Here is a 12,525-nt window from a genome sequence, read left to right as displayed (position 1 = left end):
GGATCTGGCTGAGACTCTTCTGTAATGAACGGTGAGATACGACCCTCCGGCCCCTCTGACCCCGGGTTTCTCCTCCTCAGCATCACTACTCAGTGATCACCCCCCCACACCCACACCCCAGGAGAGCAGAAGCTTAACCTTGCCTCCCAGTGGCAAGAATGCTGGCCGTGAGGTCACACCCCTGTGGGTCCTGGGGGGGCGGGTCTCCTCCTCCAGACCCCAGTCGGACCCCGAAGACCAGCAGTTGACATGCGCCCCATGCAGAAAGGGCTTCTGACGAGTTCTTAGTGGCTCCGTCTTAAATATGAATATATGATGGGATGGCCAAGGTTCACCCGTGTAGAGGAAAAAGCCTCAACGTGAAAGCAGACAAGCCGGGAGGAGGGGGAATCTGGAGGAAATAAAGAAACCGTGGGGAAGAACATTCCCCGGAAAATGTCATACCCTCGGAGAACTAACAGAAAAAGAAGTTGAATCATGCGAAACTCCCACTTTTGTGTCTGAAAACCATCCAGCTTCAGCAATTTCACAGCATTCAATCTCACAACACTGCGTCCAAGAAGAACAGGATGCACTGAAAGGGCAGGATGACACTAATGAATGTAACATGGTGATGCCTGAAATTAAAAGTTCAGCACGGAAGTTGGGAAGGAAAGCCGAGAACATCTTGGAGAAAGTAGAGGAGAACAAAGACGTCGTCAGGCAAAAGGAAAAAAGAAAATTGAAGGATGAATCCAGAAAGTGAAACATCCAACTAATGGGTTTTCTAGGAAGACAAGAACAGGAGAGGAGACTCGTCAAAGAGAAAACACAGCACACTTTCCCAGGGATGCAGGGCATGTGTTTCCAGGCTGGGTGGGCCCCAGGTGCCCGGGGCATGGGGGATGCAAAGAGGCTGCAGAGGTAAAGTGAGCCTGGGGGCCTCCAAGAGGAAAGACCAGAGGTCAGAGGTGGAGGCCTGGGCTGAGGGTGACAACGGGCTTCTCTGTGGTGACAGCGGGAGCTAGAAGACACTAGAATTCTGGAGGAAAGGGACTCTCGGCTAGAATTCTATACCCAAGGGAGAGAACCGAATCCAGACCCCACAGACTCCCAGGCCCTCAAATCTGCCTCCTGCAAACCATTCCTCGGAAGCTACTAGGAGACGTTTTCCACCAAGAGGAGAAGTAAACACGGGGTCTAGGAAACAGGGGTCCACCGTGGCCAAGACATGAAAGGGGCTTGCAGGAGGGCAGTACAAGCAGCTCTGGGATGAGAGCCGTGTCCTAGGCAGAGCACAGGGGTCACGTGGCTGCAGGGCCCCTCGCAGGCTGCCGGCCACGCTGGAGAGGAAGGAACAGCCGAGACAGAACAGTAAACAAAAGGGAAAACAGGACGTTTGTTACTTTGGGGAAAACCAAAAACGTGCATATTAAGGGTGTAATAGGTAAAGTTTATTTCTGGGCTCAAGAGTGAGCGACGTCAAGCAGTCAGGATGGCTGGGGAGGACGAGAGGAGGGGCCGTGGGGAGCAGGGGCCCCAGCTTCCTCACCAGGAGGACAGCAGAGAAGGTGATGGATCAAGGGAGGTGTGACTGTGCATGTGGGGAAGACGGGACAGAATGGTCGAAAGCGATGGCTTCTAGAAAGAGGCGGCGGAGGGGGCGTGGGCAGGGGACTGTCACTTTGCATTATAATACGTTTCTAAGACTACTATCTGGTTTCTAAAGTAACACTGTGTGTTACTTTGAGAAAATAAAAATTAACTTGAAGAAATTCAGGGCTCTATTTAATCGCCCTGCATAAACATAAAGAAACAGCCAGCCTTGCAGCCCACCGGGATGCAGTTCTCAACCCTGTGAACGCACCAAACACGTGAACTGGTGTCCCTGCAACCGTCTGGCTCTGGTGAATTGAGAGAAGGCACCAGCTTGTTCACAATTAGTCGAGCTCTGTCTCCGTTGGAACCAACATTTACAACATTTAATAAACACATCAGGGTAAACGCCCTTGTGAACAGAACTTCTGCTGGAACAGTGTGCATCTCTGCCTGAGCCTGGCTTTGCTTCCATCTACTTGGGCAGCACTTAAGCAGAGAAACAGTGGGGGAGACACAGTGGTGGACGCGCCTGCCTGCCGTTTCCATGGTGACCACCGCCTCTGTCCTGGTGCACTGGGGTTGCCAGAGCCCGTGGAGTCCGAGGCTCAGCCAGACCCAGGATGCAGGACCAGCAGCGAGTGCAGAGGCCAGGGATGGTCTGAGTTAGCCTCTGCCCTCCTTCCGTGAGGGGTGACAGGTGTCCAGAGCTGGGCTTTGGTTCCTCCTGCAGCTCAGAGCCTGCCCCCAATTAGAGACGCAGAGTCTCTACCCTGGGCCAAGAACTTCTGCTTCCCTCTTGTTTTGAGAAGATCAAGAGAAATGTGTTCTTTAGGCTACTTCATAATTTCCTTCTTTTTAATCCCCCATCTTCTGCTTTAAAATGCAATCAGGGCTGCCGGCCAAGCTCTCAATTTGCTTTCAGAAAAGGGTGTCACAGTGGGCGCTGGACTGACTCAGACAGAGGCCTCTGTGGACAGGAGGTAGAGAGGATGCGGCCGGGTCACACAGCCCCTCAGAGCCGTGCTCAGCCCAGGGGTCTCCCGACAGCGCATCTTCCAGGCTGTGGGAAACTTCTCAGGGGCCATGTGAGCCCGGGGGGGCGTGCTGGCAGACCGCGGACACCCGTCACCCGGCACGGCCCCCTGCCCGACCTCCCTAACCCCAGACCTGTACCCCGGCTCCCAGGAGGCGCCCCCGAGGGGATGTTCTCACCGAGAACATCAGGGTGGTGAGACCAGTATCACAATGCGGCCCTGTCCCAGTGAGCCGTGCAGGCTGAGGCCTCTGCTACCCGGCCCCTCATCTTCGAACCCGACAGCCTGGATGGGAGACCGCCCCGCCCACCTGCGATCTCCCGTCTTAGAGCCACCGGGCAATCCCTTCCTCACCCACTTACTGAGTGCCTGCTCCATCCCAGGCACCGTCCCGGGGCTCAGAGTACAACCGAGAACGAAACAAACTCCTGTCCTCCTGGGGCTTCCATTCAGGTGCAGGGAGAGAGGACAGTACAGAGCAGACAGGTGGACGCTGCTCCAGAGGAGGGCGGGCCAGCGGGGAGAGGCCCTGAGCCTGGGCAGGGAGGGGTCCGCACGCCCCAGACAGGGTGGACCGAGGAGGGCCCAAGGAGAGGCCAGTATTGGGTGGAACTGTGCTTGCAGAGCTGCTTTTGTCCGGCAAGCGCTTGGTTTACTGCTACAAGGGTGCTCCAGACCCCCAGGGCCCCGCCCCACCTGGCCTGCCCTCTCTCTCAGTGTCCCCCTACTCCAGGGGCCTGGGGCAGCAGGTGACACATCCGCAACAGCCAGCGGGGCCACTCCAGCCCACCTCCCAGCTCCAGTCCCCGTGTCGCCAGAAAGGGGCCCTCACCGACGCAGCAGCCCGGGGCAGGCAGCTCTGGGGGCTTGGCGGGAGGGGTCCCGGTCTGTGTGCTCCTCCCAAGAGGCTCAACAAAGGTCATGGACGTTGCTGTCAGCCTTCTGACTCACGGATCAGTCAGACAGGCTTGCTGTTTACCAGCTCCCATCGGCCCAGCTCAGAGCCGTGAGTTGCTCCTTTTTCCCTCTGGAATATGCTGCTGCATTCTCTCCAAGATCCTTAACGGGGCTGGTAACACTCGGAGTCTTGTGCGCCACGAGACCCACCAGTTCACCTGTCATTTATATTGAAATAAGATCCTATCTCCCTTGAAACGACTGTGAGAAACACTCAGTGGCCCAGAGGCCCGTGGGCCATAGTCTGCCCACCACCGGCTTGGAAGGAAACCTGGGTCCACCTCCTTTCAGACCGAGGAAACCTGGTTTTGCCAGCCACGTGCGCAGGTCTCCTCTGGAACCATCCGACCAAAGAGGATAGGCAGGGCCAGCCGCCTGTTTGCTCTGGGTTTGCACGCGCTTTTGATCTGCTCACAGTTTAAGGCCAGCTGATCCTGACATCACCAAGGCAGCTGGAACCCTGGGCGTCTGTTAACTAGGATGTGACCATGTGTCTCCCCTAGGGCCACAGTGATGGGCTAAAAGCATCCACGTACCTACAGACCCAGTGCCGTCAATGATGGCGGTCACGGTGGCCAGGGCGTGGGAGTTTCCCTTCAGACTTTTATGAGTCCCCTAGAAGAGAGGGAGACACAAATGTGAAACACGTCCCAGCAACAGCAGAGGCAGAAATAAACCTACACCTCCTCTACGACAATTCACCCAAATCCCTTTGCAAAGCAAAACGGGTATTTCCATCAGAAAATTTAAGTTCTGTTCCATCCCAATCTCACCTTGGAAAAAGATGCAAAGTTTCAAGTGCTTTCAATAGTAAGAACTCATCAGAAATACTTGTCCAAATATATTCTAGTTTGAAAAAGGTCTTAGAATTCTCTTCAGTAAGCAAATCTTTCCTCAGCACTATCACCGAGGCATCGTATCGGCCAGCGTGGAAAATGAAAAGATGAATATGGTGTTCGTCCGGTCCCTAAGCTGTACCAGTGCTAACGCCTGCGTCCGCGAGTCTGCCTGGGGCTTTCTGTGCCGTGGCTGAGACGCCATTGCAGTGTCTAATTAGTGGCAAGTGCCCGGGGACGGGTAACAGGGCAGGACCCAAGAAACCAACGGAGGGGCACAAGTCCTAAATGAAAAACCAACAGGACCTCTGGTTTTCAAAAAGCACACGTACAGGTTTGGGGGGAAAAAATCACAAACTGAGGACAATAAAAGGAAAAAATAAAGCAGGAAAAATAGTGCCTGGAAGCCTAAAACTGTACAAATAAACCAAAGCTTGTAAAATACAAGTGCTTGTGTGTGTATGCAAACATCTACAGCATAAAATAAAGCGCGCACACACACACACACACACACACACACACACGACGAGTTAATCCCCCAGGATCCACGTCTTCCGGAATCTGTGAAAGTCCCTCCTCCGCCTCTAACTCCATGAGGGCAAACACGCTGCTGGGCCGGTGTACACCCTTCCCGAATTTTCTGTGCTCACACAGACAGGAGCCTGGACACGCTTTGTAAAGGCAGTTTTAGGAGCCGTCTGTCAACGAGAGGGTGGGCCAGAGCCCTCGTGGGGACGAGGAAGAGAAAAGCACCCCCTCCTTCCTCTTCTGCTCTCTGCTCCCCTGTCAGGACAGGACTTCTGGTTCTGCCTGGAAGCAAAGAGCCTGGGATGCTGAGGACAGTGCGTGAGGGCAGGCTGGTGGCTCTACGAGGGCCGAGGGAGAAGGGGCCGCGGGAGCAGGCGTGGGGACTGCAGAGACATGGGCTTGCTGTGGTTTCTAAACGGGAGAGTGAGCTGGAGGCTGGTGGCTTCTGGGTCTGATGCAGAAAGGGCTTGAGAGACGCCGAAGTGAAGAGGGGGCCACTGGAGCTGGCAGGAAAGTTCAAGGGCACTCGGGAGCTGGTTGGGGGAGGGGACGCAGGACCACATGGCTGAGACGCCCGGCCGCCCTGCCCACAAGTCTGTAAACCACTTCTGGGGAAATGCTCGCGATTTTAAATACGCTTTTAATTTTAGAATAGTCCTAGAGTCACGGAAAATTTGCAAAGAGAGAGCAGATTGCTGCCACCTTCCCCTGTGTTAACACCTTACACCTTCCGGCCGTGTTCATCGCGATGGGTGACCCACTACCGTGCAGTACCCGTGAAAATCTACACTGGATTCAGACCCCTGGGTTTTCACCTCGTGTCCAATTTAATCTCTCTCTGTCCCAGGATCCCACCCAGGACACTGAACAACATTTAGTCCTTGTGTCTCCTGGGGCTCCTCGTGGCTGTGACAGCTTCTCAGACTTTATTTCTGGGACTTTCCTCGTTTCTTGTGATTGGATGGGGTGTGGGTTCTGGGAGGGGGACCACGGGCGTGAAGGGCCGTGCCCGTCACCTCTTACCCGGCATCCGTGCATCAATGCAGTGACCCCTGGTGGAGGCGTGGCTGTCAGGTTTCTCCCCTGAGAATTTACTCTATTTCCCCCTCCCCACGCTGCCCTCTGTGGGAGGACATCCCTGTGCACAGCCTGCCCCTTAGGAAAGGGGAGGTGTTCTCCCTCCCCCAGGGCAGAGGACCTGCATAAACCCTTCTGTGCAGGACACCTGCCTCTTCTCTCCCGTTTATTTATGGAAACTACCTTCTAACAGGGGATTTTGTATTTCAGTGCAGTGTGTCCTTCAGATGTCTGCACGTGGCCCCTGCACGAAATTGACTGTCTTTCCTATCAGGTGGATGAGACAGCCCTGCTCTCTCACGGGCCCTAAGGTCGACAGTCAGATGTTATCTGTAAGAAGCCTCCCCTCCAGGGAGAACTGGTCAGGAGCCCCCGTGGATTCCAAGGCCCTGGGTGGCCCTGCCGTGGCATTCACCACCCTGTACCGGAACCATTTCTTTACCATGTTGGCCTACTACCCGGAGTGTGTCCTCCCAGGGCCAGGACCCCACTGGGCTTGTCCCTAAAGTCCTCAAGACCAGCAGGGGGCTGGGCACAGAGGGGGCAGCCGGGGTGGGCGGGGCTCTGGGGCACACGGCCACCAGCCTCCGGGGCTGCCAGGGCAGCTCGGAGGAGCGAGCCAGTTGCTGGCTTCGGACCTCGGGCCTCAGGCCATCTCAGCCCACTTGTTTATGGGACGGGACTGCCATGTCCCCTTATTTGCTTCAGAAGACTCTTGGCATCCTTACTGGTCATCTGCAAAAGAGTGCTTATAGAAACAGACCGTTTTACTAACAGAGACCACTGAGTCATGATGGACGGAGCGGCCGCCCCGGGCAGCACCTGGCCCCGGCTCTGCGCTGAGCTGCCCTCACTCACCAGGTCGGCAGAGACGGCGGTCGTGATCAGTGCGTACGGCCCGCTGACCAGGGCCCCGCTGAGGAGCAGCATGGCTGCAGGAAACAGAAACCGGGAGGGGGGGTTCAGCCAGCAGAACAGGGCCCTGCGGGAGAGCCTCTACCGTCTTAGCTACTCCTAGGTGGGCATCCCGGCATCACACACGGGTCGGGACGCAGGCCGGTGCGGGGAGTGGCCACTGCTGGGGCAAGCGTCACAAACATCCTCCTTCAAACTTGCCCTGAGATGTCTCTAAGTCCAATCACACTTCCCAAAGATCCAAGCGCCGTTCAGAGGACCTGGTCCCCGCCTGCTCAAACGTGACGGGCAGCAGTGTTGTCAAAAGCCAAGAGGAACTGAGAGCCCCGGCACCCGGGCACAGACGTGACGCAGGTGAGCGCCTGGATGCCACCACCAGCCTGCAGCAGACAGGGCTTCCTCTCTGCACCCACAGCTGCACAGCCCAGCTCCGCATGGGCGGGACCACCGAGCTCATAACCTGTCCCCTGGGCTCACTTTCCCAGACTATCCCCTGGTTCGCATTCCTCCGTGTGGAAGCTTCTGGACCGAGGGGTCCCAGGAAACTCCATGGTCTCCTTGATTCAGGAACCTGCCCTGTGGATAACTTTTAACGGGGTCCCTGCTAATCCCCACTGCTGTCACGTGACAACAGAAGACGTAGTTACTCAGCGTCAGAGCCATAATTTGATAGCGCTCCTTGCAGGAAGTTAAAAATAGCAACCGTGTCCAGAATGGCAGCTGACAGAGCAGCTAAGAGGGGACGGTGCCCCTGGGCTGCTGATGCTGGGGGTGCAGGTCTCCGCAGCCCCGCCTGCTGCCTTCCGGGGCACGTGCGGCTTCTCTGAGTGCCTCCTGCACTGGGCGCCCAGAGCTTCTCACCGCCCCAAGCCCAGGGGCCTGCACCCTCCCACGCTGGCCCTTAAACCTGAGGCCTCAGGTCTGGGAGCAGAAGTGTCTATGGGCCCCTCCCATCTGCCCCCCCATCCCCCAAAGAGGGACACAGGGACAATTGTAGCTACGTCGCACAAACTGCTTCTTTGTTGATTTTTAAGTTTCATTTCACAAGGCTGTGTGGACAAAAAAAAATGTGTGTGAAAGTGAAGAAAGGCCTCATAGACTCACCGATGGTGGCTTCTAGACCCATTTTGCTGATGGCAGAGAACACGTAGAGCTGTGAACGGTGTCAAAACCAGAGAAAGACAAAGGTTTACTACGACTAGCTGAGAGATCACCCAGGAATGCGTATTTCTGAAAAGTGATTCTCAGGCAGCCAACCAGACCGTGGAAACCCCTAGAAAGGAAGGAAGGCCACGCCGCCCTGGCAGGCTACCCAGAGACAGGCAGCCAGAGTGCTCGGCCAACTGCCACCAGGCTTGTCCCAGACACACAGGGTCTGATCACCCTGTGAGCTGGGAACCCAGGGGGGTGGCCCCACTCTGAGCTCCCAGGGGAGGGGCCTGGGTTTGGGGCAGCTCCCCCTGAGCTCCGTGTCCCCTCCCAGGCTGTCTGTCCCGAACACCAGGGCATTGATTGGGGTTGAGGTGATGCCCGTTCCCAGAAACCAGAGCCCTGAGAGGAGGGGGCCCGGGAAGCTGGCGTGTGTGCTGCGGGGAAGACAGAGAAGCTGTTTCCAGAGGCGCGGGTGCCCTGACGAGGTTGGGGGCTGGTCTCACCGTCGGGGCTGCGAGTAGCAGCATGAGGCCGCAGGTGGAGGCCCTCTTCTCCAGTCGATCGGAGATCACACCTGCCAGGATCCCACCTGCAAGGGAGAGGGAGGGTCCTGAGGGGCGTGTGTGGCCAGGGCAGGACCCGTGTTGCAGCAGCGGCAAGAAGAGAACGACCTCCCCTCTAGACCCGTTTCCACAGCCCGTAAGCAGGAAGCCGCCTCAGCGCTGCTGACCCGTGACCCGAGGGCACCCAGGTCTAGGGGTCAGCTTTCAGGCTGGCCTCAAAGCCCCTTTGCCTGTGAGGGTCCTGACACCGCCCGTCTGTCGCCCACATGAGGCGTGCCCTGGTCCCCAGGGAGCACCGCTCACGGCCCAGGATGGGGAGGGACCTGCCCTCAGAGGCCTGGCTCGGGGGCCTCCTGGTTGGAAGTCCACTCCAAGAGTGCGCGGGCCACGGGCGTTCACGCAGCGCTGCGGCGGTGAAGGCTTCAGTCAAAGTAGAACAAAAATGAACTCACCGAAGATCCCGCCCACATCAAACAAGGTGGAGAGCTCCCCGGCCTTCTTGACATCGAGGTGATCTATTAACGTGACAGCAGAGCGTCACCGCAAGCACGTCGCAGCAGCGTGCGAGCTCACACCACGCTCTTTGTTTCAGAAGCATGATTTAAACCAGGCAGCAATGAGATCCGCTATCAGATTAGGCAGCAATGAGATACACTATCAGATTAGTGTCAAGGCAGTAAGTACAGAGGAGAAGGAAGAAGGAGTCCGCTCTGTGGGCAGACACACAGAAAGGATGGGAACCGAACACTCTTCACCTAAAGGTGCGGATTCCCCTGGCTCCGTCTAAGCAACACCCAGCCTTTGCTCTGGGTCCCCCTCGGGGCAGCCGTGAAGTCAGACACGGCCCGAAGGCGAGGCAGGGGCTGTGGGGCACCACCTGGGGAAGGGGCTGGCCGCAAGAGCGCCCTGGACACGGACCGTAGGACCCCCAGCTTTCAGGCCGGAGGCGGCTGGAACCTTCTCCTCCAGAGGAGGAGACCGAGGTGTCCTCACGCTCAGCTCAGGACCCGTCGCTGGACTTAGCCTGAGTTTCAAGCTGGATTCCGGCTGGCCAGCGCCTGGAGGTGGAGCCTCCGGACCGTGAATCAGGTCCTGCCCTTCCTAGAGGCCCTAACGGCACATACCGGGAGCTCTGCTCTTCTGAAACAATCCCTCGGACGGTAAACGCCGGTAACTCACGATGTGAGCCCCTCGCAGTCACAGGAGACCGCTGGGGTGGAAGGCGCAGGGCCGGCCTATCAGGCACCCACGTGTCTACACTGTGTGCGCCTTGCCTGCGGTAATGAGTGGAGGTCGCCGGCCCGGGAAGGAAGCTCCCTGCTAACACGGGGTGGCCCCCTCGCCGCCTCCACAACCTCCATCCCCGAGAAACTCCGCCCTCCGGCCTCGGGCTCACATCCACCTCTGCTGCTCCTACGACACTGCCGCGAGTTACTGGTCTGTACTCTGGAGCCCCCATGTCCCAAATGTCTCCTCTTTCCACGTTCGCTACAGCCCGCTCCTCCGGGGGACCCTGGTTTCTTCACTTTGTCCTCACACTCCCTGACCCCGGGGCCCAGAGCTCGGGGCCCTCCTTGACCATCCCTGTCCCCATTTAGCCGCGGCTGCGGCCCCTGCACAGGACCTCTCCCCGGAGGAGCTGCTGGTCCCTGCCCATCTTCCCGGGTGCTCACACACGGGACAGGGAGTGGGCGTCACTGCGGGGCGAGTCTGCTCTGTCAGAATTTCCGGCTTCAGCGCCTGCTGGACTGGAAATGCGAGACAAACTGTCTGCTCCCCAGAATTGGAGCTCATCTCCAGGAAGCAATTTCCAGGCCAGTTACTCAGCCTTTCTTATCTCAGATCCCTCAGGCCTCTGCTCCTGTTCACCAGCTGCTGTGACCCAAAGTCCGACGCAGCCTACATTAAAAGTATGCTGCCCCAGATAGGAAGAACCCCATGGAATTTGTAGCCAAGCTGGGATATACCGTGCCAGCCCTTTAAACCCCATACAGGTTACCATTACGGCAATGAAACGTCGCTGTCTGAATTCTTTTTGTCTGTACATTTCTACTAATCATGTTGTTTGATTCAAAAGCATCATGCATCCCTTTCCTTTCCAAGACTATAGACACCAGTGGATAAAAGGGAGTCCCGATCACAGACCCTGCACAGAACTTCCCAGCTGTGACGCCAGCAACACGTACTCACCTACATTTGTGATGTACAGTGGAAGCCAGAAGAGGAAGGTATAGCTGACCAACTTGGCAAACAGGAGACACAGAGAGAACTCTATCACGCCCTGAAAGAGAGAGAGAGCAGGGGTTCACCCCGAAAGTGGACCCAGCGGGTTTGCTGAAATATGCAATAGAATTGCACAGCACTTCATTCCCATGAAAACAGCCCACGTCCTGGGTCTGGTTTCAGCACCTCCAGATGCACGGATACTGTACTGCTGTGGAGGATGTGAGGTAACTGGAGAACTGACCGATATGGACTCTTACCTTTTAAGGTTGAAATTCAATGTCTTTACATCAGATCAGAGTCAATAAAAATACTACTGGTTTAATTCTCACACCATATCTCTCTGGAACTTAGCTAGTAAAGGGGTTCTCAAAGGGCACAGACGTCGTGCAGGGTCATCTAGTTACTGAGTATTTACTGGCTATTTCTTTTCCCCTAAAACTGAAATCACTGCAGAGGACAGAGATCTGGAAACACACAGCACAAACGATTCCTACCATCCTGTAAGATACACAGGCTACCTCCGCCTGCCTGGGACTAAGCAAGCTAGTGGGTGTTGGGGAAACACCCACGGAACCAGGCAGAACCCTGCAACGCCCCCTCCCCGTCCAAGTACAAAGGCCCCTGCGTGCCCCTGCCTCTTGTTTGTAGAGAAGCTGAAGTCTCCCAGGCCTCCCTGAGTCACAAGGGAATAGGCTTGAGCTGCTAGTAACCAGGAGAACAGAGTCACAGAATCTTTCAGTAACTGACACACATTCCTGAGCTGTTTTACAGATACTGTAACTGCCACCAGAGGCGAAAGCCGACTGTGTGGTGACCAGACTGTAGCCATGACACAGCTGCTGCGTCTTCAGCTGTACTGGACCTACGGTTAGCAGAGTTCTGAGAACTGGCCTCAAGAGAATGGGATTAACACTACTGCACATAATAATCTCTGTCTTTGTGGGCATCAGAATATTGGGTTGACCAAAAAATTCATTTGGGTCTTTCCATAAGGTGTTATGGAAAAACCTGAACGAACTTTTTGGCCAACCCAATAACTGTAGCTTGTTCTGCCCATGCACATAAGCAGGCAACTAAAATTGTCAGCAGAGAGGTGCCCCATGCCAACTTCTCCCACTCTGAGAATATGGCATCCTATGTCAGCATGAAGAAGTTATAGAAGATGGACCTTCTCCCATGAACTCATAGAAATGGGATGATGTTCTGACAAGGGGGATCTGTCAGCAGCTTTTGGAAGGAAAGAGCTCTCTGCAGGAGATGCCCTTCTCTCGTCACTTTAGCAGAGCTGTACTGTAACTAACCTTAAACCAGGCACCCCCATGGTCTACGCGTCTCTGGCCTAAGCACACCTGTCAAATCTTTTGATTACACAATACCTTGCCTAACCTGTTGGTTCTTTCCTAGATCAAAGAAGTAAAAATGAAGAATGAGTAATTAACATCAATGGATGACCAGATCTCTTCCTTAGCTTCCCTGTCCATAAGCCTGTGAACAAGATAGCATCTAAAGAAAGATCACAAGAAGTCAACAAGCCTGCACACAAGCCTGCACACACTGGGGGATGGTGACAACTCTGACCCCTTATCTCAATGATTAACTGGGATTTCTTCTCCTTTTCTCTTTAAAAACGTTCATGGCCAAGCAGAATCTTTGGAGGTG

At 55.7% G+C, this 12,525-nt stretch overlaps 1 protein-coding gene across 28 annotated transcripts in view; it reads right to left on the bottom strand.

Moving 5' to 3' along the window:
• SLC37A1 (solute carrier family 37 member 1) overlaps nt 1–12,525 on the bottom strand; it is a 78,518-nt gene that overhangs the window by 6,698 nt on the left and 59,295 nt on the right. For 21 of the 28 annotated variants that reach the window (XR_012331629.1, XR_012331630.1, XR_004526454.2 and 18 more), the window contains 6 exons: nt 10,831–10,921; nt 9,093–9,155; nt 8,581–8,666; nt 8,030–8,078; nt 6,869–6,942; nt 4,106–4,184 (listed from right to left, as the gene is read on the bottom strand). Coding sequence is in view for 20 of the 28 variants with exons in the window: in XM_033856123.2 (XP_033712014.2) it covers nt 4,106–4,184; nt 6,869–6,942; nt 8,030–8,078; nt 8,581–8,666; nt 9,093–9,155; nt 10,831–10,921 (442 nt within the window). In the remaining 8 variants the exon portion in view is untranslated. The other 7 variants (XR_004526460.2, XM_033856131.2, XM_033856133.2 and 4 more) reach the window with 4 other exon arrangements.

This window comes from Tursiops truncatus, chromosome 4, assembly GCF_011762595.2.
Source record: "Tursiops truncatus isolate mTurTru1 chromosome 4, mTurTru1.mat.Y, whole genome shotgun sequence".
Classification (NCBI taxonomy): Eukaryota; Metazoa; Chordata; class Mammalia; order Artiodactyla; family Delphinidae; genus Tursiops; species Tursiops truncatus.
This window is presented reverse-complemented; position numbering and strand designations above follow the sequence as displayed.